Source organism: Varanus komodoensis, unplaced genomic scaffold (assembly GCF_004798865.1).
Source record: "Varanus komodoensis strain SLA01 unplaced genomic scaffold, ASM479886v1 scaffold10, whole genome shotgun sequence".
Taxonomy (NCBI): Eukaryota; Metazoa; Chordata; class Lepidosauria; order Squamata; family Varanidae; genus Varanus; species Varanus komodoensis.
The window spans coordinates 31,692,523-31,718,229 of record NW_025335269.1 but is presented as its reverse complement, the minus strand read 5'-3'; the positions used below and the strand labels follow the sequence as shown (position 1 = coordinate 31,718,229).

General features: G+C 40.6%; 1 protein-coding gene and 1 long non-coding RNA gene across 2 annotated transcripts; one reads left to right on the top strand and one right to left on the bottom strand.

Annotated features, from left to right (window-relative positions):
• Positions 1 to 3,158: 3,158 nt before the first annotated feature.
• Positions 3,159 to 22,257, bottom strand: YWHAQ (tyrosine 3-monooxygenase/tryptophan 5-monooxygenase activation protein theta). The gene is given in 7 exon segments (XM_044418308.1): positions 3,159 to 3,852; positions 4,291 to 4,386; positions 6,954 to 7,117; positions 7,274 to 7,397; positions 20,428 to 20,565; positions 20,567 to 20,810; positions 22,070 to 22,257. Coding segments are annotated over 6 exon segments (738 nt in total). The 5' UTR covers positions 20,723 to 20,810; positions 22,070 to 22,257; the 3' UTR covers positions 3,159 to 3,792.
• Positions 21,746 to 23,532, top strand: LOC123017162. The gene is made up of 2 exons (XR_006413545.1): positions 21,746 to 21,895; positions 23,067 to 23,532. It is a non-coding gene; the product is annotated as an uncharacterized LOC123017162 (long non-coding RNA).
• Positions 23,533 to 25,707: the final 2,175 nt, after the last annotated feature.

Here is a 25,707-nt window from a genome sequence, read left to right as displayed (position 1 = left end):
TATATTTAATGTTAGTATTTTATATGTATGCCACCTTGTGAAGGCTTAAATAACACAGGCCTCAAGGAACAAAACTCAACTTGTTCACAACCCATAAGGTTGCTGTTGCTTCAGATACGCATTTACAGCAAATAAAGCAACAGCTCCACCCACCTGCTGGCAAAGAATGACTTTACACCCACTTTTTGCAGAATGTGGGTTTACTTATTTCTTGTTTTGCCACTTAGGAGAACTTGCATACCACACACTAACTCACACTACTAGAAGGGACTAACACCAAAACATCATATATTTAATGTATAATTTTTCTTCAGCTGTAATCCTTAACACACATTTTAGGACGTAGAGATTCACTGAATACAATTGACATAGTTCTTAGTATACGTGCTTCAGTTTGTAGTTATTTCCATTTTTTTACAAATTTTGCAATTTAGGGGTAGAGTATATATTGCCAGTTACTACCAAAATTGGCCTCCATTTGTCAGTTACAATACATGGCTCCTTAATTTTAGAGATACCAATACATGCTCCACTGTTGTCTTTAGGCTAGTAGATGATAGGTTCCAATATGAGTTCTAGTCCACTGATATTCAACTTTGGCCAGAATCCAGTGGGATACATCCATCTCCACTAATTTTTTCACCTCAATTCCCTTCCCACAAGCAGTGGATCCTGTAAATTGCATTGCATGTGAGGGACCCACTGCTTATACAAGGGAGATTTTAATGCTTTGCAGGGGAAGCTCTGAAGTAGGTGAAAATGCTTGTTTTTGGTTGTTCTAGAAATGATAAAACTCTTGCACAAGGAGTGGGGGTGCTTACACAACAAAATCAGCAAGGTGGAATAATTGGATACTCTTTGTTGAAACCATTTCAAAGCACATGGTAACATTCCTCCTTTACTTTTATTTTCTCGAGCGAAGCCCATGATTCTAAGATCTCCTATGTGCTCTTGCTTCATCCAATTTAAATGGGTATTGACTGCATGCCAAAACAAAGCTGCCCAATTGAAAGCCAAGTTAAACAATTATAGATGTCACAAGAATTTCTGTTCTGAAAATACTCCACAATCAACTGGCATCCCAGTGTTGATATACAGAGGATACCTAAGAAAGGAACTTCTAAAATAAATGCTAGACAGAAATTGGGTTTGTGGATTCATTGTGAATAACTAGACCATTTTATTTAAAGTAGCTTATTTTGTGGGAACAAGCCATCTTGATAATCCAGATTAGCAATTTTATTGTGCATTATGGGAATAAGCTAGTGAGCTCAGCAAAAACAGCAAAACATCCTGCAGCTCTTTGCTGTCTCACCCATGCCATCACTGGTGACACGAATGCCCAAGTGAGCACTGTTCACCTACCATTTTAACAAAAATTGTTCCAGGACATTGAGCAGTCATGACTGCAATTTTTTAAAATTTTGTCAGTCTGTGTTTTGCTTGGTCAATGTTAAATGTGTGTTTCAGCTGTCAAAGGGTGCAAAGGCTGTAGGTAACATGCACAGCGATTAACATGGCAGAACTGCATATAGGCAAATTTGTGAACAGTAGCCAGGAACCAACTGGCAAGCTGTAAATTTAAAAGTGCTTTGTAAAAAGCAAAAGGAGATGGACTGGAAAGGTCAGAATGAAAAATCCTTTAGCAATGTAATCCTTTGCCTGTTAAGCTTCATATTGCCAGTTCTCAATGCCTTCTGCTTTAGCAATACTTTCCCAAATCTGTAGCCTCTCCAGAAAAAGGAGTTGTGAACTCCTCCCACTTTTTTGCAGCTCCTTTTCAGTACACTTACACCTGTTAATGTAGTTTGGAAAAAAAACAAAACAAAAACCCAGACACTGAATAGAGGGAATGAGGCCCCATTGGAGCAGAGTACTGCTAATGGCCTATTTACTGCACCTCCCTGTAAGGGTTTTGTTCAACCTGTCTGAAATAAGTTACTGTAGCTGTGGAAATTTGCCCTCTACTTCCCAGCCTTTAACTTGCATAACTTTCTTCTCTACTTCTTGGTCCTTAAATTGGAATATATTTCTGTACAGAGTTTTTTAGCATGCTACATTCTTCGAAAAAGGAAGTAAGAAATTGGTGCCTCCCCTTTCTGAAGCAGCTGGACAGTAAGGAGAAGAGATTTCAGATACAAGGCACAGGTAGATTATTTGTGCATTATCACATGGAGCACCTCTCCTGGTTATCCCCCAGATGACATGCAGCCTCTTCTCAGGCCCTTATTCAACTACCATCTCAACATCAAATAATAATTATTACATTAGCATCCCAACAGTATGACTACTAGTGGAATGCTCTCTCATGGCTTAATTTGTGCTTGTTTTAGTCCTTGGTGTGTTAAAGCTAAATTGACAATTTATCCTACAGCCCACCTGGCACATACACCCACACATACATATGCACTCAAGATCTCTAGCTATTGCAAGTTATTAGCTGGACTAGTATGGTCAATGAATTGTTTAGAAGTATGTGAAGCTGCAGCATTGCTCAAACTAATGAATTATGGACCAGAGATGAGCAGGTTATAAGTATGCTTTTAAAATCTTCCATTTACTTGTATAGTACTCACGTAGTGGTAGTACTGAAATGAATTAAGCATAAACACAATGTAATAAGTATGCAGGTTACATGCCACATGTTAAGGACTTCTTCCCAGTGCATATCCAACAGCACATCATGCAGTGTATCAGGGAAGTAGACACTTGATGGAAACATTACAAGTTTGAAAGTTGTTCTATAACAGTTAAACTATTTATAGAAGACATTTATAGAGGAAGCGGCATGCAAATGTTACAAAGCAACAGTTTAGTGGTTTATAAAATGTAATTTTATTTAATGTTATTTTGTTACATAGGGCATTAACATTTTCACAAGGCTTTTTTGGGACTACAATCAATGATTAGCAACACACAATAGTGGTCCATCTATCTACGGAACAAATCACTGGACAAACTTGACACCTTCATATATGTGCACAAATCTGCATGGAAAAGTTTTATACTTGGACATGTGACCTTCCCCCCACCCCCACCCCCATTCCAGTGTTAAGAAATGACATGCAATTTAGTCTGCCAAAAAGGCACTCCCTGTATTCTGGCAGTAACATGCTGCTTCTAGTACATAATCAAGTGAATACCAGAACTACAAAGGCAGGAGTGTAAGTGAATTTTTATTGGGAGGGAATAGCAGTTGAACAGCAGCAACTGAAGAGTAAAAAGAGTCCCTGTATTTAAACACTCAGTAGTTCCTGCTGTACACACATGTAGGAAACCACTTTGCCATGCTTCCCATTTGGCCCAATACTCCCAAATCCTACAGAAAGGAATACACAGTAGCATGTGGACATCAAATCACCAAGTACCCCTGCAGAATAAAAAGGGAATGTGGAGAATTGTACTGGGTTGAAAACTCTTTAGTTGTATTAACTACATTTTCACGTATTTACTGTAATACAAAAAAGTTGCTTGGAGGTACTGGTTCAAATTTTTGTTTTTAAATACCAGATAACTTTAGTCCGCTACATAAGTGTTTGGAAGTTACTTATGTTTATATGAAATTAAGCCAGTATTAATACTTTTCTACAGCAGTAACCGCACACCAGGAAGGCCAGGACAAACACAAAATCAAGGAATGGAGTTTTCCCAAAGCTGCAGTGTGAAAAGACTATAAATTGATTTCCATACACATGGATGGGTTCTCTTTGCTATAGGAAATCCAAGTGGAGCTATAAGGAATGAGACGTGTAAAAAGGTTTCTTGAGAACGGTATGACACTCCATATGCAGTTTAGTTTTCTGCACCTTCTGCAGCATCACATTCTTCTCCTGCGCTGTCTGATGTCCATAACTAGAAAGAAGAAGAGCCATATTCAAGCATAGCTCACCCACAGTTTATATCCATAACTCATCTATCCCTCCACCCTCAATAGCAGTCCAAAGTAAAACAAAAGTTCTGCCTCAGTGGGTAAATCAGAGAGGGAAAGTAATCGTAAAGATGACAGGCTTCTCCACCATACATTTTATTGTTCCATTAAACAAGTCTCTTAACCTATATTTTATGAGACTGCTAATTCAGCATGTTAAAGCAAGCCTAAATAGTAACAGTCATGTGATTCATGAAAGCAGACATCATCAGAACTGAGATGTCTGGTTTTATTCTTATAACAATGCCAACTCACTTCATTTTTAACAGTTATCACAGAAGTATATTCCGCCTGAACATGGCCCCTCAAGTTGGGAAAGTCAAAATATGGTTACCATAGGAAGGTCAATATGCACAACTTACTGTGAGGTTGTCTCTAAGCAACTGCATGATAAGAGTGCTGTCTTTGTAGGAGTCTTCATTCAGTGTATCAAGTTCTGCAATGGCTTCATCAAAAGCCTAGAAGAGGCATAAAAACAATTCTTGGTCATTTTAGGCAAATGGATTTTCTAAAAGCAAGCAAGTGAATTTCCTTCATAAGTTTGGATTCTTTCTTAAGATAAATAGCTTTAACATATGATTGAGTATAGTCAATTACTAGGTACAGATGTTTGTATAAAGACAATTCAGTAACAAACTTCAAAGCATGAGAGATGTTTGTATTTGGTTACAATGAACATATCCTGCTACAAATTCACTTGAGGAAATACAGAGACTTCTACTTGGGCAACAAGATCTCTCCATGCACACACCAAAACTGCTCAAGAGGATTCTCAAACACCCCAGAGCAGATTTAGCGGGCTGTAGGTGGGAGAGGAATCTGTTCCAGCCGCAAATGGCCAGCAGTAGATTAAACCCACGGTAATTATTGATTGTACATTATTTTGGAGTAGACATCTATGATTAAACATTCATCCCTTTTGGTGAGCATATGTACAGTATATCACAGAAGTGAGTACACCCCTCACATTTTGTAAATATTATATCTTTTCATGTGACAACACTGAAGAAATGACACTTTGCTACAATGTAAAGTAGTGAGTATACAGCTTGTACAACAGTGTAAATTTGCTGTCCCCTCAAAATAACTCCACACACAGCCATTAATGTCTAAACCACTGGCAACAAAAGCGAGTATACCCCTAAGTGAAACTGTCCAAATTGGGCATTAGCCATTTTCCCTCCCCGGTGTCATGTGACTAATTAGTGTTACAAGGTCTCAGGTGTGAATGGGGAGCAGGTGTGTTAAATTTGGTGTTATTGCTCTCTCTCATACTGGTCACTGGAAGTTCAACATGGCACCTCATGGCAAAGAACTCTCTGAGGATCTAAAAAAAAGAATTGTTGCTCTACATAAAGATGGCCTAGGCTATAAGAAGACTGCCAAGACCCTGAAACTGAGCTGTAGCACGGTGGCCAAGACCATACAGTGGTTTAACAGGACAGGTTCCACTCAGAACAGGCCTCGCCATGGTCGACCAAAGAAATTGCGTGCACATGATCAGCATCATATCCAGAGGTTGGCTATGGGAAATAGACGTATGAGTGCTGCCAGCATTGCTGCAGAGGTTGAAGTGGTGATGGTTCAGCCTGTCAGTGCTCAGACCGTATGCCGCACACTGCATCAAATTGGTCTGCAGGGCTGTCGTCCCAGAAGGAAGCCTCTTCTAAAGATGATGCACAAGAAAGCCCGCAAACAGTTTGGTGAAGACAAGCAGACTAAGGACATGGATTACTGGAACCATGTCCTGTGGTCTGATGAGACCAAGATAAACTTATTTGGTTCAGATGGTGTCAAGCGTGTGTGGCGACAACCAGGTGAGGAGTACAAAGACAAGGGTGTCTTGCCTACAGTCAAGCATGGTGGTGGGAGTGTCATGGTCTGGGGCTGCATGAGTGCTGCTGGCACTGGGGAGCTACAGTCCATTGAGGGAACCTTGAATGCCAACATGTACTGTGACATATTGAAGCATAGCATGATCCCCTCCCTTTGGAGACTGGGCCACAGGGCAGTATTCCAACATGATAACGACCCCAAACACACCTCCAAGACGACCACTGCCTTGCCAAAGAAGCTGAGGGTAAAGGTGATGGACTGGCCAAGCATGTCTCCAGACCTAAACCCTATCGAGCATCTGTGGGGCATCCTGAAACAGAAGGTGGAGGAGCGCAAGGTCTCTTTAACATCCACCAGCTCCGTGACGTCATCATGGAGGAGTGGAAGAGGACTCCAGTGACAACCTGTGAAGCTCTGGTGAACTCCATGCCCAAGAGGGTTAAGGCAGTGCTGGAAAATAATGGTGGCCACACAAAATAGTGACACTTTGGGCCCAATTTGGACAGTTTCACTTAGGGGTGTACTCACTTTTGTTGTCAGTGGTTTAGACATTAATGGCTGTGTGTGGAGTTATTTTGAGGGGACAGCAAATTTACACTGTTGTACAAGCTGTATACTCACTACTTTACATTGTAGCAAAGTGTCATTTCTTCAGTGTTGTCACATGAAAAGATACAATATTTACAAAATGTGAGGGGTGTACTCACTTCTGTGATATACTGTAGATATGTTTCCTCTGGACAGGAAGATCACACTGACTTACGAGGAAAATTCTGCATTGACATTCAATCCAATCCTAAACCACATATATGCAAGTTTGCTTTATTGCTGTTTGCTTCCAAAGTATGCCTAGGATTGTATCCTTAGTGATTAAAAAGGTTACTAATTAATCATTAGTGATTAATAAACACCTTAGTTAATAAGGTGTTTTTTTCTTAGTTTTTTAATAGATGCCATTTAGCAAGTGATGGCATACCATAAAAGCAGAACTATGCCATATGAACATGTGTACACTGAACATATGAATATGTACACTGAACAAGTGAACACATCCATCCAATTTCTTTAAATTTAATATCAAAGAAGGTAAGCAGATAAAATTATGTAGTTACGTTCTCTTACTAAATTAGCTTGCTCTCCCTATCTCTTCTCTCATACACACACACAAACACACACAGTATCCACTTACTGTCTTTGCCAATGTGCAGGCCAGCTCTGGGTTATTGAGGATCTCATAGTAGAACACAGAAAAGTTAAGTGCTAAGCCCAAACGAATTGGATGTGTGGGTTGCATCTCTTTCTTGCTGATGTCAAATGCCTCCTGATAAGCTGCCTGTGAATTTTCTATTGTTTCTGTGAGAAAACAACAAAAGCTGGTAAGTGAAAGAAGCTGAGAAGCCACCCACTAACAGTATCTCTACACACAGGATTTTTTTTAAAAAGTAATTTATTCTGGTAATGCATTTTCCTTTACTTAAAAAAACCCAGAAGCTTTTATATGGTACTCACGTTTTCTGTCATCTCCACTTGCAACTTCCGCAAGGTATCGAAAGTAATCTCCCTTCATCTTCAGGTAAAACACCTTGCTCTCTGGGTTAGTTGCATTAGCTATTAAGTATTTATCCAGCAGCTCCTATCAGAAGAAAAAACAGCATGAATGGATCTAGTTTATTATTTGGGTAAAAGCAAAGTAGTATTTCCCACAATCATATCTTAGGTATGGATACACACTCATCCTTGAGATATTATGCAAAAGTGGATAGAGCATGGCACTTTAGCAAAAGAAAGGCCAAGTCAATAAAAACATGACATCATTTAGTCTTTAATGGTTGTCTGGCTGCTTCTTCCTATTGCCTCTGTTGTATATGTATTACAGAAGTCATTGAAACCAAATGCCTTTTTGACTAAATAGTGAAATCAGTCTCAAGTATACAAATATCCAAACTCCTAACAAGGTATTGAGGGCACATGCCAAAGTGACCTTTTCACTATCTGATACTTCAGAAGTTGGAGTAAAAGCCTTTAAGTCAGGGAAATATTCACATCAATAGTTCACAAGAAAAATATGCTCCATATACACTTCATCTGACTCCCTTAAATTATACATGAATCACTGAAAATACAAGCATTCTCAGTGATCTTTTAATTGTTTCTACTTTAAATCATTTTGGAACTAGATAAAGTTTACATAAAATGCTGAAACAATAACTTTACAATCATGTATGCTGCTTAACACAAGTGTTACATTCACAACCTCTCCTGCTAACACCCAGGAGCACAATTTATATGGCTTATCTGGCAATTTTCCTATCAAGAGATCCTTTCCCTGCTGTAGATTCTCATTGGTTATAATGTCCTAAGACAATAGTTATTAGGTAGTCATCTTGCTCTATTACCATGCATTTGGTGTAAACATTAACATCTTGCAATTTACATAGTCACATTAAAAATCTCAATCTAATTTTATTCACTGATCTTTAATAGCTTTTCAATCAAAACTTAACATTATATTTGCAATTGATTTTTGCCAATACACATTTTGAACAGGTAGAGCTGAAACATCACCCTTAGATAAAGGCTCAATCTGCCAGTTTTCCCCAATACAAAATTTAAAGAACTGCTATCTCCATACGATATATTCCAGTCCCTCTGTCTTTCCCCACCACCTCACAGGCCTGTTATCCAGTTCATACCTAGATCAATAGCTGTATTTTAGTAATTTCTGATCTGCGCAATAACCAATGTTTGCCCAAAATCTAAAATAGTAAAGTAATTGACAGAAGGTAGACTGGGATCTCAGGCTGATTTTAGATGGATCGGCAAGGATCTCAAATTCTTAATTTTTTGGATGTAAATTAAAATTGTTAAGTTCCCTGATCAGTAGTGATTCAAATATACATTTGTGTTTATATATATAGGTCATCCCAGTGCACAGCTATCAAGTTCAGCAGGTAATTAGTGCTACCCTTCTCAAGCCCCCATTTTGTATCTGACTCCAGTGGTTGAACTTTGGTGTTTCACAGTAAATACACAGTATGTCCCATATGTCTGAAGCTGGCTGTCCTGATGCATGAGCATGTAATAATCATCAATTGCAGTAAATCACATCTGCTTTTGCATAACCACTAGCAGCTTAATAACCAAAGCAATGAAAGCTTATTAGATTTTATCCCAACTTTTTTCTTATGAAGAACTTATGTCTTACATAATACACTTCCTCCTGCTCTCAATCTTATCTCCACAGAAACAACTCTGTTTACTCACAATTCAATCATTTGCTCCTGAACGGACAGTAGGAAACAGTATCCACTTAGGACTTTGCACTGCAAATGTGCAAGTGTAATAACCAAAGTGAGAAATAGGTTTTAAAGTTTGATAAATTCTGCCACTAGACAGCCAACTTTTAACCATTACGTGCATTAAAATGGGTGGTGAACCATTTCAGTTCAAAGGCCCTGAATCAATTATATGCTATGCAATGCCCAAAGTAGGGATAACCTGAATCCCCATCATCTGACCCATTTTGCTTTTCTCGGTCTCTCCATGGAGACTTGGCTGGCACTTGAGGAAGCTGTTCAGGCATGCACTGGCTTTTGATTAGAACAATGCATGCAGGGACAGAAGAGCACTTTGCTCTTCCTTTGTTTTCCCCATCATGACTCAGTCACTCTCCCACTCCCTCTCCCTGATGAGGGGGCAGGTTTTCAAGAAAGAGAAAGAGCCCTGCTTCAGACTCTGCAGCCTGGAAGTTCCCCATCCCTGTGTTAAGAGAACCAAACCACATGGCAAAGTCTAGAGGCATCATGGCAAGAGAGGCCATAGCTCAATACTATGCAAGCAGAGGTCCCACATTCAATCTCAAGTATCCTCAGATAAGAGTGTGTAAAGAATTCTGCCTAAAACCCTAAAAAGTTTTAGGGCCAGTCTGCCCTAGATGCATTTAACTAATGGTGTGACTCAGTATGAGACAGCTTCCTCTGTTTCCAAAATGCAGGACTTATCTATACATAACCTTATTTTAAAATTTAAGTGAAGCAATACATTTGGAGTTCTAAAGGCCCATGTATGTCTATGGTTGGTTAAACATTGAAGAAGTAGATCTATTTTCTCTGGATGATGCACAGATGTCAAATATTTGAGCTTTGTCTGAAAAAGGTATCATTATTCCAAGTTTTGTTTGCTACTTTAGTTCCACCCTCAAGTAGATTTACTGCACTATACTGTTGTTCCATTGTACTAAAGAATGCATCCAGAAAGTAAAGAGATTTTTTTCTTCAGCAGACAAGATACTTTCAGTTTGCCTCTTCCAATTCATCCAACATGAGCTTCCACTGGTTCTCAATAACTTACATGAATTGAGGCCCATTCATTTGCAGAAAAGATACAAATTCTAGATCGTACAAACACTTTACCTTTCTGTGGAAATGTGCATTGGCTCAGTCTACTGCTTTAACATTTACTTTCTTAGCATAAAAGGTACACAATTTTGTTAAGTGCATTTTAAACTACCATCATCTTGCTTCATTTCACCAGCTCAGTGAAAAGATGCAAACTTCAGGGACTAAGTCCTTGAGCAGCAGAAGAGAATGTCTTAGTATTGGCTTATATGATGACTGCATCAACACAGACAGGGGGTTTGTGAAAGGTTAGACCTATGTTCTACATCATATGCAAAGTCAAAGCAAAACAGCAGGTCCTGTTTTGGTATTTTATTCTGAATCATTTTAGTACTGATACAGTTTATAGCTAAATAAGTTGCATGCTTTTGAAGACAGGCTAACAATATGGCCCTTGCTGTTTACTAATGATTTTGGGCTCCCCCTTAACTGTCACCTGCAGGCATCAGTCACTGCTCACCTCATGGAGTACAGGCATGTTTCACCAGAATTTATGAAAATGCAATTTGCATTAAAATGGAAACATGGCAGTGGAGTGTTATCTCTATATACTGAACTGTTATAATAAATGTGGTAACAGTTTAGAAGAACTCAGGCACTGTTGCAGATATGTACCAGCATCTATACTGTCTGGTTTCCCAGACTTTAAATCTTAAAAAAAAGATCTGACAGGAACTAGCCACCTCCTAAACTGTAGTAATAAGAGCAATTATTCAATAGGATTCTATTGTTGCATTCCAACCAGCTTCATACCAACATGAAATACATTCATGTAAAAGAGGAGGAAACTGCCTAGTAGACAGCCTCAACTGTAACCTTTGCTTTGGGTGACAACACTGTGTGGCTGCCACTCTCTAACATCCTACTTATACCTCGTGTCTAAGAAACCTCATGCTAGCCTCAAACATAATGTAACATCCTGCCCGCACTTGTGTGCTGAAACTGTGGTGTAATCAAACCAATACAGCTGGACAACTATAGCAGCTAACCTAGAAAGTGCTAGTTGTTAGCTCACTAGCCTTAAGAGGGCTTACAGCAGCAGCACTGCCTATATTTTCTAAACCATAGCAGAATTTTTAAAGCCAGGAATATTTTTGTTCTACTACTGCAAACGACTTGCAATATTGAATCACATGCTTCAGGAACAAAGCAAAGCAAATGCAAAATGCATCTTGTGGACTCTAAAAATAGTCCGAACGTACATGCCGAAACCATTCAGGTTTGGCATGACATACAGATACCACACCACGGAATCTGTATCCATTTTAATTTAATACATTGTTTTATGTCAAGGCATTGGATTATACCTTTTTATTTTAAACTTCATACGATTAAATGCATTTCTGTATGCCAGCAACAAGGTCTATTGTTTTCTGGACCAAGTCAGTCCCTCACTTTACCTTCATTAAAACCTCAAAATAAATCCAAATCTGTTTAACTATCACCAATTAATTGTTCAAGAAAACATAATATGAATCTTTAAAAACTGAGTTAACCTCAAAGGCTTCAGCAACAGATGTCTGCAATCAAATTTCAAATATGCTCACTTGGAAATAAAACTATCTAATGCTCTGGTAACCACCCAGTTGGACTATTGTAATGCACTCTATGTGGGGCTCTACTTGAAGATGGTTAGGATACTTCAAATGCTGCAAAATAGAGCTGCCAGATTGCTGTGGGGACCAGTCGTTACTCTCACAGAACTATGGTCCTCTATCAGCTTCACTGGCTTCCCACTGAAGTCCGGGCCCAATTTAAGGTGCTGGTTATGACCTATAAACCACTAAATGGCTTCGGACCAGGATACCTAAAGGAACGTCTTTTTTCCTATAACTTGTAAGCTGTCCTGAGCACTTAAAGCAATAGGACGGAGTATAATTGTATGCAATAAATAAAAAATAAACACTCCCGCCCCTTAAGATCTGCAGCAGAGGCCTTGCTCTGGGAACCCTCCTTGAAGGAGATTAGGAGAAAGAATACCCAGAGGAGGGCTTTCTCTGCAGTGACACCCCAGCTATGGAATGTGCTCCCTAGAGAGGTTTGCCTGACACCTCCAGGTCAAGACCTTTTTATTCACCCAGTATTTTAATGTTTAAAAGACTTTAATTATGTTTTACTTCAGTTGTGGGTTGTTATTCTTATTGTTTGGGGTATTTATGACTTTTTATATTTTATTTATTGAATTTTGTTTGCAAGTCATCCAGAGACGGATAGTGATTGGACGGGTTAGAAATATCCCAAATAAATAAACTGACTTTCTCATAGAGCAAGAAAACATTTTACAACACACCTTATTAATAAAGGCTGTACATACTCTCAACCAGAATGCATGTAGTCAATTCAAAGTATGTATCAATAGTAGCTAAACCCTGCATAATTCAGATTTATCTACTTCTGGTTTGGTAACCAAGGGAAGAGCAAGAATAATACTGTGTTGGGTGGAACTTAATTTAGCTGCTTCTCTAGCTTCTGAGAGTACAGAAAGTATAGGTGACATATTTTCAAATGTATTTTTACAGGTGCAGTACCAGAAATGTCATAAACAAAAGCCAGTTCCCAAAAAAAAGTTCAGCACTTATTATATATAGTTCTACCATATATTCCAGAGTCTTTAATATGTTCCTGTTGTATTTCAGTGCAGTCTGAATAAGTATTTGTTTCTGAAGCTCAATTTATTCTGAACCTAGTTCAAAACTGTTGGTTCCTTTGGATTCATGTCTCCCCACATGTAGCCTTCTACAGCACAATTGCTGATAACTTTATATCAATATTCATAGGAAAGCTTGCTAATTACAAAATACACAAAGCAGAGAACATGATATAATATTAATAATATAAGTAGAGCTGTAAAAATTCTAGCAATTACATCTATTTTAGCCCAGTTAACTATATTAGGTTTCTATATGTCACACTAAAGGGAACTTCAGCCAATACCCCTGAAACTGCTTTCAAGTAGGAAGAGCTTGAGCTTAGAAGACTGGTGTAGAGCAACTCTTCTTGTCTGACAGAAATTAGCTGGAGTGGAACTTAGGAAAATCTGGACTAAAGCAAAAGCTGCTGAGAGCTTATGTGGCTGGTGAAAACTCTTACCTATTAGGAATGATAGCCAAGGGGAGGAAGGAGTAAAGCAGGGCCCCTCAACTGAAATACCATCCTACTGTCAGTCAGCTGGTGCAGGGAATTGAACCCCTAACCAGATATGGGTCTCCATCCCTGATCTAGAAGGAAGGTTTATGTTGAACATGGATACTCAAGTGTATTCTCATGTGCAGTCTCACTGTCAATCCAAGTTCACATACAACTCCACTCGCTACTCTGAAGCTCCTTTTGCCAAAGGGTAATATTTGCCTTCCACTGCACCCTGCAAATGGCAGCATCTATCATGATGCAAACAAACTCAAGAGCTTCTGTAAAGCATCTGGCCCTAGGAAACCACATCTGGGTGGGAAGACACCCAGCAGATAGTTCAGGCATGCTACTTCCACTGGTCTTTCCTGTTCTACTTCCAGCAGTCCTTAATACGTAATCAAGCAACTCTGGCCTGCTACCTTGGTGCTCCCTGGATTAAAGAAAAAACACAAAAACACTTAGACTCCTGAATAGGCACGAGAAATGGCAACTTATCCCAAGTATTAATAATTGCCATTAGTTTGCCATTTTTTTAAAGCCCTAACCTTCCTGGGTTGCTGGGGGTTTTTTCCCTACCTCAGACACAAAAGTGTGAGGCATAGTGCTCTTATGAAAGGTCACTGTTTGACTGAATGGTTTTCCCAAAAGGTTACAATCAGTAGATTTCAGGTTTCAGCTAGTACAGGTACCTTCAGTTTCAATTTTTCCTGCATCAACCTGGAAGTAGCATAGCAATGCTTTGGTCTACCGACTTAAAGCAGCATGCTTTCCCTCAATTGATAGGGGGATTAGGGAGAGTTTCTCTTAACCCCACTCCTTTTCCTGGCACTCAAAACAGACTTAAGATGACCCATACTTAGCCTCATTTTATATCCAGATCAGAAATCAATGGTTATTATGTGAACAAAACTCATAAGAACATTTCAAAACAATTAAAACCAGTTAGATAAATTACATGGGGATGACTTTAAAATATGTGTTATAAAACTGAGGCAAGGATCATCTTGTGCATTCTTTGTGCCAAAAGAAAAAACCTGGCCACTAATTCTGTTAAAATTCATATCAGCTAGGAAATATTTAAAATACCAATTAAAGGTCCTACCTGGGAAATCACTCATTGCAAGGTTAAGAAATCTCATAAGCTCAAAAATTGCATATGAAAAGGACATGCTCCAGAGTTTCAATTTCTGTTATTACAGGGGCATACTTGGTTTTCTTATAGAACATAATAACAACAACGCCCATCTAAAACTGCAGATGGAAGGCAGTTAAAATACTTCATCAGTATTTTGGATGGTCAGATTTTCCAAATACCTAGCACTTTGAAGGAATTCAATATTTAGAAAGAATGCAGAGGTGAGCTTATCTTGCAGGCATTTGATATGGAATACTGAAAAATCAATATCCCTAATTCACTTTTCCAGAAGAGTCAATTGCCTTGAGCTTGTGGGCATAGAAAAGCCATAGCCCTAATAAATGCAATTCAGTAAGAAATGTTTTCAATGAGCAACTATTTTAACATCTACAGAAGTGACAGCATGTAATATTTTTAATCCAGTACCTGAAAGCATGTAGCCAGGCAGGGCATTCTAGTGATGAAGCACCTGTCTCAAGTTGTAAGCCTGCTGCAGGAACACATCTTAGCATTCCAAGGATAGATCTTTAAAATGTTGTGAGAACACTCTCAATATTTTGGTAAAATCCTAGAATCCAAATTGGGATTCTATACAGTAGCTGAGGCAAAACCTCAAATACCTATTTGAATACCCAGGTATTCAAATACCTGGATGGCAGCAGGTATAGATTGCCCCGATCCCCAGTAAAGATAAAGCAAGAGATGGCTTTGATTGCAATCTGAGCTGCCTATATTGTAGACTGTCTATGGGCTGCTGAGGAAAGATTGTGGTAAAACCTAATGTCCAGATTAGTGTCTGACTTGATCAATATATTGACCATTGATTGTCCACATTTTTGATGCAGCATGCCAGTGAAAGACCATATTTGTTTTATTAATATTTATGGTCAACTGATCTTGCAGTATGTCATGAATGCATGCATTAAATGTTTAAGATCTGTTTTTAATAATGACAGAGCAGCATCACTGCATACAATAGGGGGCATTTGGTCTCTGCCCAACTATGTGGATAGAAATCTGGTGCAAGACAACACCCAATCAAATCATTTAAGTAGAGACTGAATAACATGGGAGTTAGTATACAGCCTTGTCAAACCCCCATTATAGCCAAAATGCTTGGTGAGGGTACTTAAATGTCCCAGGTTTAGTTTTAGAAAGAAAAAGGTTTGATAGCTTGAGGTCACTGATTACTAGTCTGCAGTTAAGATTGGGTAGGACTAGACTGCAGGTTTGCTTGCCTGTAAATTATACACTAAAATATGAGCCTGGAGCAGGGAGGTTCAGGATGTGGGTTTACCACTCTCATGACGACAGTATTAATAACAGGCAAAAGGTTATTTAGTCCTGAAACCACCCAGAGCTGAGAGAGCCACACTCAACATTTTGCTCATTCACCAGAGCTTACCTGCCTTAAAACTTCAAGCTGCTCCTGAAGATCAGGTGCACAGACTAATATTTTGCAGTAAAATGAGCCATTCCTCTCCCCTTCCCCATTAATACAAAATGGCTTTCCAGCATGGATTTGGAACACCTGGCTTTCTTGGCCATTATGGGAGCTGAATCAATAGTCCTTCAACTAAATACTATGATATCCATACTTTGCCACAGGATGGTAAATAATTATTTTAAAAAATTAAAGAAGGATCTTAAAATTTAAATTGGATTTTATAAATGTTTCCAGAGGCTTCTGTAAGATTACTGGGCATTTTTTCCTATCTCAAAGATATTATCACAGATGCTTGGTTCTGTAGTTCTCAAAACTGTAAATTTGTGTCTGCAGAGATCACATGCCTCCTCTTCTCAGCAAAAAAAAAAAAAAAGTTATAAAATGAACATACAGAGTTGAAAAAAGACCTTAATCCCATTGTTCCTTTGCAAATCTATATACACAGAATCAACCGCTTACCTTTTAAGTATTAAGTTTCAATAAAATCAATGAATAGAAGATTGTTGGAAGTGGAATAGAGCTGCACAAGAAGCTAAGGAGGGAGAGGCAAGCCGTAAAAATGATAGTGAAACCTTTTGAGCAGCATACTCCACAAGTCTTTGGGTGTTTTTGTGTATAACCTGAAGTTTAGCGTATTATTCTATCCCTGGATGAGTAAACCTGTAATGGAAGCAGGCCATAAGAGAGACCCAGTTTGGGAATATTTTAATAGAATTCCTCTACCTATGGATAAGGCAGGCATGCATGCAAATTATATAGAAAACCATGATTTAAATCTAGTCTTACTGACTAGTGATTTACATCAAATCCATTCTTTGCCATGATTTCCACAAATAATTGAGAAGACAAGCAAAACTACCATAGCCTTATGATCAACGATAATAAAATGTGAACATATGTGAAACTTTAGTAGACAGTTTTAAACCCTGCTGATTTTACACTTAAGCACACGCTTAAGCCTCCCACTGTGAGCACTCAAATAACACTTAATTCTGCTTGTATCCCTTAGTATATTTGTAAAGCTATGCAAGGAAGCAGCAGCCTCCTTTCCCTCTCCACCCTTTAAAAGACCCCTACTTCTCTAATCTAACTGCCATAGTGCCTACTCACAACTCAGTACTGTAACTTACAGATATCTGTCAGATATCCAGGGGCGTGCTCAATACACTGCAGTGAGTAGAGCACTTTTCTATCAAAATGATGCCAAGATAGGCCCCAAGCTGTATTTCATAAGCTGTTTGCTGGGAAATGCTTATACAGAAACAAAGTGAAGAGAAAAAGTATGCAAGAAGCAAATTTTCCAGGTAAGAGGCACTGTATTAACTTGCCCAGTTACCCATGTCTCAGTAACTGACAGATTAGATTACTGAAATGCACTGCTTCCTCTGAAAATAGTTGAAACATAGGAATAAACCTGTTAATAGCAACTGAGCAGGTATGTCTTGCCTGCACTGACAGTGCCCTTGACTCTCAAAATTTGTCAAACTCAGTTGAAAGGAATGGTTTCAACTTTGAGGCCCTTGCGTGGCTCAGGACACAATCCTTTCACTATCTTCGCCTGCATCAATTCACCTCCACTCTGAGCTGATCATTCAAGTGCTTTCTCTGGGTGCTCCCTGCCATCTGAAGCGCAGTGGGTGACAACTACAGAAAGAGCTGTTTAAGATGGGTGACAGCTCCCTTCTTTTGAATGCCCTTGGACATTGAATCCTTGTTACTATCATTTAGACACTTGGAAGAAGCATTCATTTTCCCAATCTTTTAAGACTTAGTGTTTTTACAGCAATATTAAGCTCTTTTTAAAGAACAAGTAGATTTCATTGTTTATTTGAACTGACTGGTTTTTCAGTTTGTTGTGCTGTTTGTAAACTTGTAACATTACTTACTCTTTTGTCAGCCACACAGACAAAAGCATATTAATGTTGAATTCTGGATGTGACTTGCATAAACATACCCAGTATGTCTGAAAACAGGCCCATGACTAGGAAAATCACTGGGTAATATACTTTAAAACAGCACTTAATAGTTATGCTTTCCCCCAATTAGGGTGTCTGGTTGATACAGGAGAAAAGGCATTCTTCTTACACTATGCTGAGTGAACCACAACTTGGTATCTTCTCTCTGTATGTCTGGGCAAACACATATAGGCTTAACGGCCTCCTCAGATTCAATGTTTAGTCAAATTTAGTCTATATTCTCAGCAAATTAAAAACTGACTGGGGTTTGATTATAAGCTATGGCAGCAAAGACGCATATATACCCTTGCTTGGGATATGTAGTCATGTGCAACCAACAAGCATGTTATGTGAAGGGCAAACGCCTCTCACATAATGCTTAAACAGGCCATGGGTTAAGCAAGGGTTGTTTAGCTTTTGCATAAGCCACAGTTGCTGGATTCACTCAAAACAGCAACTCTTAAGGGGTGGGGGTTGCTTATTCAAAATGGAGGCCATGCCTGTCCCTATACTGGTCTCATTCTATATGAAACTTTTTGAAGGCACCTAAACCAGCCTAGGAGTTTGCTGAATGGTTATCTACTATTAGATAATGTTGAAGCACAAGCAGATTATAGTCAGATTGCTATACTTCATTTCCAAAGTATATCTCCAACTGTGCGCTTCCCTGATTTTTTTTTTTTTTTTTTTTTGCATATACCATATATCAGCCTGTCAGCAGAATTAAAATACGAATTGGCAACAAATGCTTGAGTATTGAGTACACAGTAAAATCCATTCTTCAGAGAGCAAAAAGCAGTGTTTCACATAAAATAGTTTAAAATACTTGTGGAAAAGTAATTGATTAAAATGTCAATTTTACAGCTAAAATAAAACTACATTGGTAAAGTTTAATAAATAGTGGCAATGCTAGGTATTTTATAAATTAGGGTGGCACAGGATTTTGAAGGGAATGCTAATGTAGATGTGTCTGCATTCCTACAGAAATGATCTTGTGACAAAACCTGCCTCTTTAAATGTTAGAAAAATCCAGTACTGTCACCAGTTCTACCCCACTCCAGATAGCCAACTCTAAAATCAAAAAGTTCACACTAACACCCACCCCACAAAAATCTGTATTTGTGAAACTTCTAGTATGCAATAAAGGTGACTAAGGACACTGGCTGGGATCCAGGGAGCTACTGTAGGCACACCCAAGAGTTTAGTCATGACTAGTGGGATTTTTGACTGAGAAGAGCAGACCCAAATATCTTACCAAATGGCTCGAAATTCTTATAAATTTCACTAACAATCTGTTATGTGCTGTAACATGCTACTGTTTTTTAGAAACAAAACCAAATCCCCATTTGGCACAAAGAATTGCTATCAGAAACAAACATTTACATTGTGACTATATGGGAATTTAGTACAAAACTGAATTTACCTTCGTAATTGTTTTAGGTCTAACAAGATCAAAAAAGCATTTTTATGCTTATATATCGAACAAAGTACCAAATAATTTGTTTTTCACTGCACACTAATCTAATAGTTCTAATCACTTCTTGGCCTTTTGGCTAAGATCAAGTGTAGTGTGTAGAAAATGGAACAAAGCTTCAATGGAAACAGTACATGCAACCACACCAAAGACTGCAGGTGTAGAGCACCAAAAATTAAGGTTTAAAGTGTAATCCAATGCAAGTTTAGACAGAAAAGGCCTACAGCTCCCAGCATGCTTCAACCAGCTGTGCTGGGAGTAATATACCTTTTTCCTGACTGAACTTGCATAGGAAACTTGCACCTTTAGTTAAAGTACTATTTCTGCAGTTCTCCAGTAAACTACCATATAAACAAGTTAAAATGTATAGTCCATTCCAACAAATTGTTTAGAATTTGAGCCCTATCCTGTCGACACTACCATGATTTTTTTAAGGAAAGTTAAGAAGAAAGCAAATGAGACAGCATATTAGCTGTTGAGCACTGCAGGTAACAGCAGTTCATTTTCTTCAAACTCACCTTCTGCTTCTATTAATCCTGACAGTTCATCATCACTTCCAGTAGATGATATGCCAGTGCCAGAACCCACAGAAGTAGAAACAAGTAAGAGCAGAGCTAGAAGTTTATTCCAGAGGTACAGGTTTATCCCCAATAAATTCTAAGAACTTTTTCCAACTCACTGGATTTAGAATAAAGTATAAACTAACTCCTTCTAAATGCTAAGGAACAAATTAAGTTAAAGGTCACGTTGTGAGCATAGCATCATTTTTATGGAGACTTTTCAAACTGTTAATTTATTGAAGACAGTTTTAAAACATATCAAGTGTATTATACAATCATGATTCATTGAATTTACTACTAATCAGGCATTATTAATAAATAATATTTTTCATTTAACCCACCCTTTAGTTTACCCCATGTTGTTTCAATTTCTATGGTAACATTAACATTCTTAAATGCTCCCCTAATCCCTTCTGGAAATCCACTTTTGTATTGGTTTACATTTCATTCATCAATTTGTTTATATCAGTCTCTCACAGAATGTAATTCATTCCTCCCATAGGCCTTGGCCTTTAACTGAATGATAGATTATCCATATATAAGCCAGAAATGCCTAGCTAACTCACCAGAACAGTAGTGCAGATGGACTTAAGTTCAGACTCCACTTTCTCTCGGTAGTCCTTGACAAGTTGCATCTTCTTGTCATTGCCATCGGTTTTCTGCTCAATGCTAGAGATCACCCGCCAAGCGGAGCGTCGCCCCCCCGACAACATTCTTGTATGCCACGGACAGAAGGTTGCGTTCTTCATTGGATAATTCAGCACCTTGCTCTGTCACTGCCTTCATACAGGTAGCCATATCATCATAGCGCTCTGCTTGTTCAGCCAGCTTGGCTTTCTGGATCATCTCGGTCTTTTCCATGTTGGCCAGCAGTGGTATAAGCAGCAAGGCAACTGATTTGGTAGAAAAAGATGGTTCTTTCACTCAGAAAAAGAAGGCACCTCAAAACCTGCAACAACAAGGAGAAATTCTAAAACCAGCACTCATTCTAAAGAATCAAGAGCTGTGAGCCATAGGAGGAGCTTCAATGACTATAGGAAGCTAGAGCAGCAAGAGTGAAAGTGGCTTAATGAAGGTATTGAGAAAGCAGTCACTGAAGGCCCCAATTCAAACAGCTGTTGGGAGATTCACAAAAGAGAAAATGCTGTTGTCTGGAAGAAGTTAATACAACCAGTCTACAACAAGAACAGAACAAATATTTATCTCCAGAAGAACTACAGAAGAATTTCCAAGCAACTCTTGAAAGCCTTGTGGATGGGACTCTGGGCCTTTAGACATGGCTATGGAAATATTGCAGAATACAGGTCTCAGGTGTCTCTAGCGGGACACCTTAGAAAGGCTCAAAAGAGAGAAAAACTCTCCCTAAGGAATATCTTAAACGTTTTTAAGCAGAATATATTTGCAAAAACAAGCCAAACGTGGTTACGGAATGGTTACAGAATACTGAAGGGGGTGTGATAAATAGCCCACTACCTGACAGTGCGGGAGGCAGAGACGCGCCAGTGAAAAGAGTGAACATGGGCAAGCGGTGGCACGGAGCCTAAAGAGCGCGTAACTCTTTCTCTCGGGCGAATTAAGACTGTGCAGCGTCTCGCAGATTGACTGAAAAGGGAGAAAGGAGGAAGACGAAGGCGCGTAAAGGAAGTCAAAACCGCGACACTCCTTACTTGGCCCGGGAGAAACAGGACGGTGCGCAAAAGGTGTCGGATCTTTGTTCGCCGAAGCGGAGGTACGAGAAGGCGCCCGCCTTCCCGGAGAGCGGCAGGAAAAGGCGGTAAAAACGGGGGTGGAGGGAAGGCGAGAGGGAGGGAAGGGAGATCGGATGCCCCCTTCTTTTTTCCTTGGCACCTCCCACAGAGCTAAGGGAAAGCCGCGGCGACTCCACGCCCAGGACGAAGCTGCCTTTGTCCCCGGAGGAGGGACTAAAGCAGAGGCAGTCGCGGCGAGTACGAACGGAAACGATAAGCCTCCCCACTGCTCCGACTTTCCTTTCCCACCGTCCCTCAGGAAATGCCGCGGAGGCTAAGGAGACCGGTACGAAATGGCGGCGGCAGCGATTCCCTCCCCTCCCCGGCGGGGGACTCCCAGCTCTGCGCCGCCTCCACAAAATGGACGACGCGGCAGAGATTAGCCCGAGAGGGAGGAAAGGCGCCCGAGGCAGGGACGCGCCCGCTCCCTTCCACTCGCCAGGGCCACCTTCACTCTCACCTGGGTCCACTTAGGCGCTAGGCCGGGCCGGCGGGCGCCTGCTGGGTCGAATGCGCTCGCTCCGCTCCGCGGCCGGATCAAGAAGGTGGGGAGGAGAAGGAGGAGGAGGAGGAAGAGAAAAAGCCGCTCCCGTCTCAAGCGAGAGAAACAGCGTTGCTAAAGGGCGTTGGCACAAAGCGAGACTCTTTGCAACTAGGCCCGCGCTCAAGCAATTTAGCCTATCGACGAGCGCTATACGAACGCCGACCCCGCCTTCACGTTTCTTGTAGCCAATCCTGCCTCTGCGCGCTGCCGCGGAGGTGGGCCGAGTTCGGGCACAAGCTCGGTTGGCCCGTGGGCTGCTGCAGCTGGGGCCACGGGGTTTCCTCCAATTAGATCCAGGGTGAGCTAACGTCACTGTCGCCATGGTGATGCTGCTCCCCCCTCCGTCCTCGCCCTCGCCCGTCCCTCGCCCATCCTTTTCGGTCGCGCAGACAGCCCTTGGAAGTCTGGGCTGGGCGAGGCACGAGACAGTGCGGAAGCGAGGCCGGGGCAGTCTCGTGCTGCTGCGGTGGCTGGAGGGCGAAGAGCGTCAGAAAAGCGAGAGCGGCTGGGGCTTGGGTTTCAAGTGGCCACCACAGTAAAGAAGGTCAAATTCTTAGTGGGAGGAATGCGAAGCTCAAATAAGGCTCGCAGAGGCCGGAGTACTGCAGAGAAGACGGGCGAGTCGTGGAGAGACTGCCAGCCTGTTAAGCAACCAAGTGTGTGACTTCCAGAATCTCTGCAGCACCACTTAACTGCTGATGAGTTGCAATACAAGCGATCATCCGATAAAGGATGCTCTTGGAGCGTGGCCGTAGAGTAATTTTTTTGGAATTTGAGATTGCTTCCACACTAAATTCACAAGCAGCTTGGAAGTGGAATTAAAACGGAGGATCCAAGTTGCACTGAGTCAAACCCCTGGTTCTTATAGTTATTATTGTCGACAGTGACTGACAGCTTCTCTTTCTGATTTTAGGATACCCATCTGGAGATACCCAGGATTGAACTTGGGGCCTTCTGCCTGGAGGCCATGCTTTGTCATTTAAGCTATGATCTTTCCCTACAGCTACATTCTCCATCAATGCAGTTCCCATGAATAAGAGGCTTGTAATATTTTTTGCTCAGAACTGGGTCTCTTGCAATGTTAATTTAAAAAATGGGCATTGGTGGGTTATTGCTTCCTGTCTAAACATGACTCGGAGGTATGGAAGTTCCTGATTAATGACAAGTTAATTGAATCTTGAATATCAACTTCTGTTTGGGGAGTATGAGTTCAAATTGCTTTCCATTTCTTATTTTCATTTTTATATGCAGTATGTAATTCCAAAGTAGATAGCCTATTGGGACCCTCACCATAATTATCTCTGGCATATCTTGACTGTGCTGCCAACTGTTTATGTTCCCCAAGTTGATAACTGACTTCAAACACTCATTCAGAACTACCCTCGATTAATTTATTTATTAGATTTATATCCTGCCTTTTTTCTTACAAGAACTCAAGGCAGCTTACATAATTCTGCTGCTACTCTCAATCTTTTGCCCACAACGACAACCCTGTGAGGTAGGTTGGGTTGAGAGTGACGGGTTCAAAGTCACCAATTTGGTTCCATGGCTAAGTGGGGACCAGAACCCAGTCTCATGCTCCTAACCACTGCAACACATTGTTTCTCACCCCCATCACATCTGAATGAACCAGATGAAAACGAGAGATTGAGAAGCTTGTCTTCAGCACACATGGCCAACCCAGAGATGTAGCTCAGTAGAAGAACACATGCTTTACCTGCAGAGGATTCCAGGTTTGATCCTGGCATCTCCAGGCAAACCCAGAAAACAATCCTGCCTGAAAGCCCCACAGAAGGTGTAGACAGTACTGGGCTAGATGGTCCAAACCCTCAGTATAAGGCAGCTTCCAATCATTGTTCTGGATGACTTTGTATACAGATGTGAAAGGGAAGGGGAGACAGAAGTGCATTCTGACATACTACATAGGACAAAACCTGGGCATGAAGAGCAATCTTCCAATACTTTCTTCTAGAACCAAGTTTCCTGGACAGAGTGCCCCCATCCTGCCACTCTTGGGGGAGGGATACCCACAGGGCCTGCAACGCTTGGCCTAGCTTACCAGCCAGTCCTTATTTGTGGGCATCCTCTCCTCATTGAAGTTGTCCTGCACACACATAACTCGTGAGAGATGTAGGATCACAGTTCATGGTACTGATCGCTGCCAAGAACTCTGTAAGAATAAACAGGGACACAGTTTGTCCTGACACGACAGGTCCTAGTGCCCCAAGGCTCTGGCAGGACCTCCTTGATGCCTACCCAGGCCCCCAAAAGAAGCATTGTGGAAAATTACTATGGCACTTGGCCAGTGCTGGGCAAAGTGTTGGTAAGAGGTACCCTTAAGAGGTAACCAAGCAAAGATAACTTTGTTAAGGGGCCCTTTGAACCTGGAACTGGCCAGGCTGACCAAAAGTATCTCTACTGAAACTGGGCTGAGAACCAACACGATCTGCATTCAGATCTATCAGTTTTGCCCAAGATCAGCTGAAGCTGCCTGATCACCACCAGCTGGTTCCCTATCTAAAAACAAGGTTGGAGTTCCTCACTGATAAAGTCAGTGTGGATCCAGTGGTGGCTTTTGGAAATGAGACTGCCTTCTGCAGAGCATCAGGGAAGTATTTCTCTCACAGGGAGACATTCGGTGGTGCCCACTTTAATTCTAACATGAATGAGGTACACTAGCATTGCATAAAGAACTTCTAGCACAAGGGCAATAGCACTTGCAGGTGAGATGGGTTTTCTGGGAAATATAACCTGCCAGCAAGCATAATTGGCATATGTTAGAGGTTGCTTACATTAGTGCAACATAATTTATGTTGGTGGTACTGTTAAGTTGGACACTGACCTTTGGCAACCTCCTCATCTGCTTGGCCTGTTGATTAGAGCTATTAGAGCCTCAACAGGCCAGAATCAAAGGTGATTGTTGTGTAATCTGCCTCACACAGTGCCTTTAAATGTCCAGGAACTCTGCCTAGGGAGGAAGTAACCACACAACTAACCAGAAACTGTATTCTTTCTTCTCCCCCAAGAAGCAGCATTTTTATTTTTTTCATAGACAGTCATGTAGCATATGTTATTTCAAGAAGTAGCTTTTTCAGAAATACTGAGGCAGAAAATGCCTTTCTGTTGAATATCCTTTCCAGGAATGTAAATACAAAAGCAACATTATTTTGAAAAGCTTTTATAAGAGCTGTGTTGGTCCATCTAGTTCAGCACTGTAGTCACATACAGCTGCCTACAAAACCCCTGAACATGTGTTCAGTATCATTCTCCTGTGTCTAAGCATATATGTATATAGGCATTTCTTGCTCATAGTGGTTTCCTTGTGTATTCATCAGAGGTCAGATAGTCATAGGTGGCCTATCTCTGAAATGCAGGTGTAGGAATTGATGTGGAACTGACCATGCTGGAGCAGGAAGGGAGATTGTCACTCTTGGACTTGGGTCATGATATGTGTCGCTGCCATTTTCCACTCTGCTGATTATTCAGGTATTTATCGGTTCAGGAGGCAAATGAGCTGTCTGTTTCTCCCTCTTAGAGCGGATGGTACAGGCTGA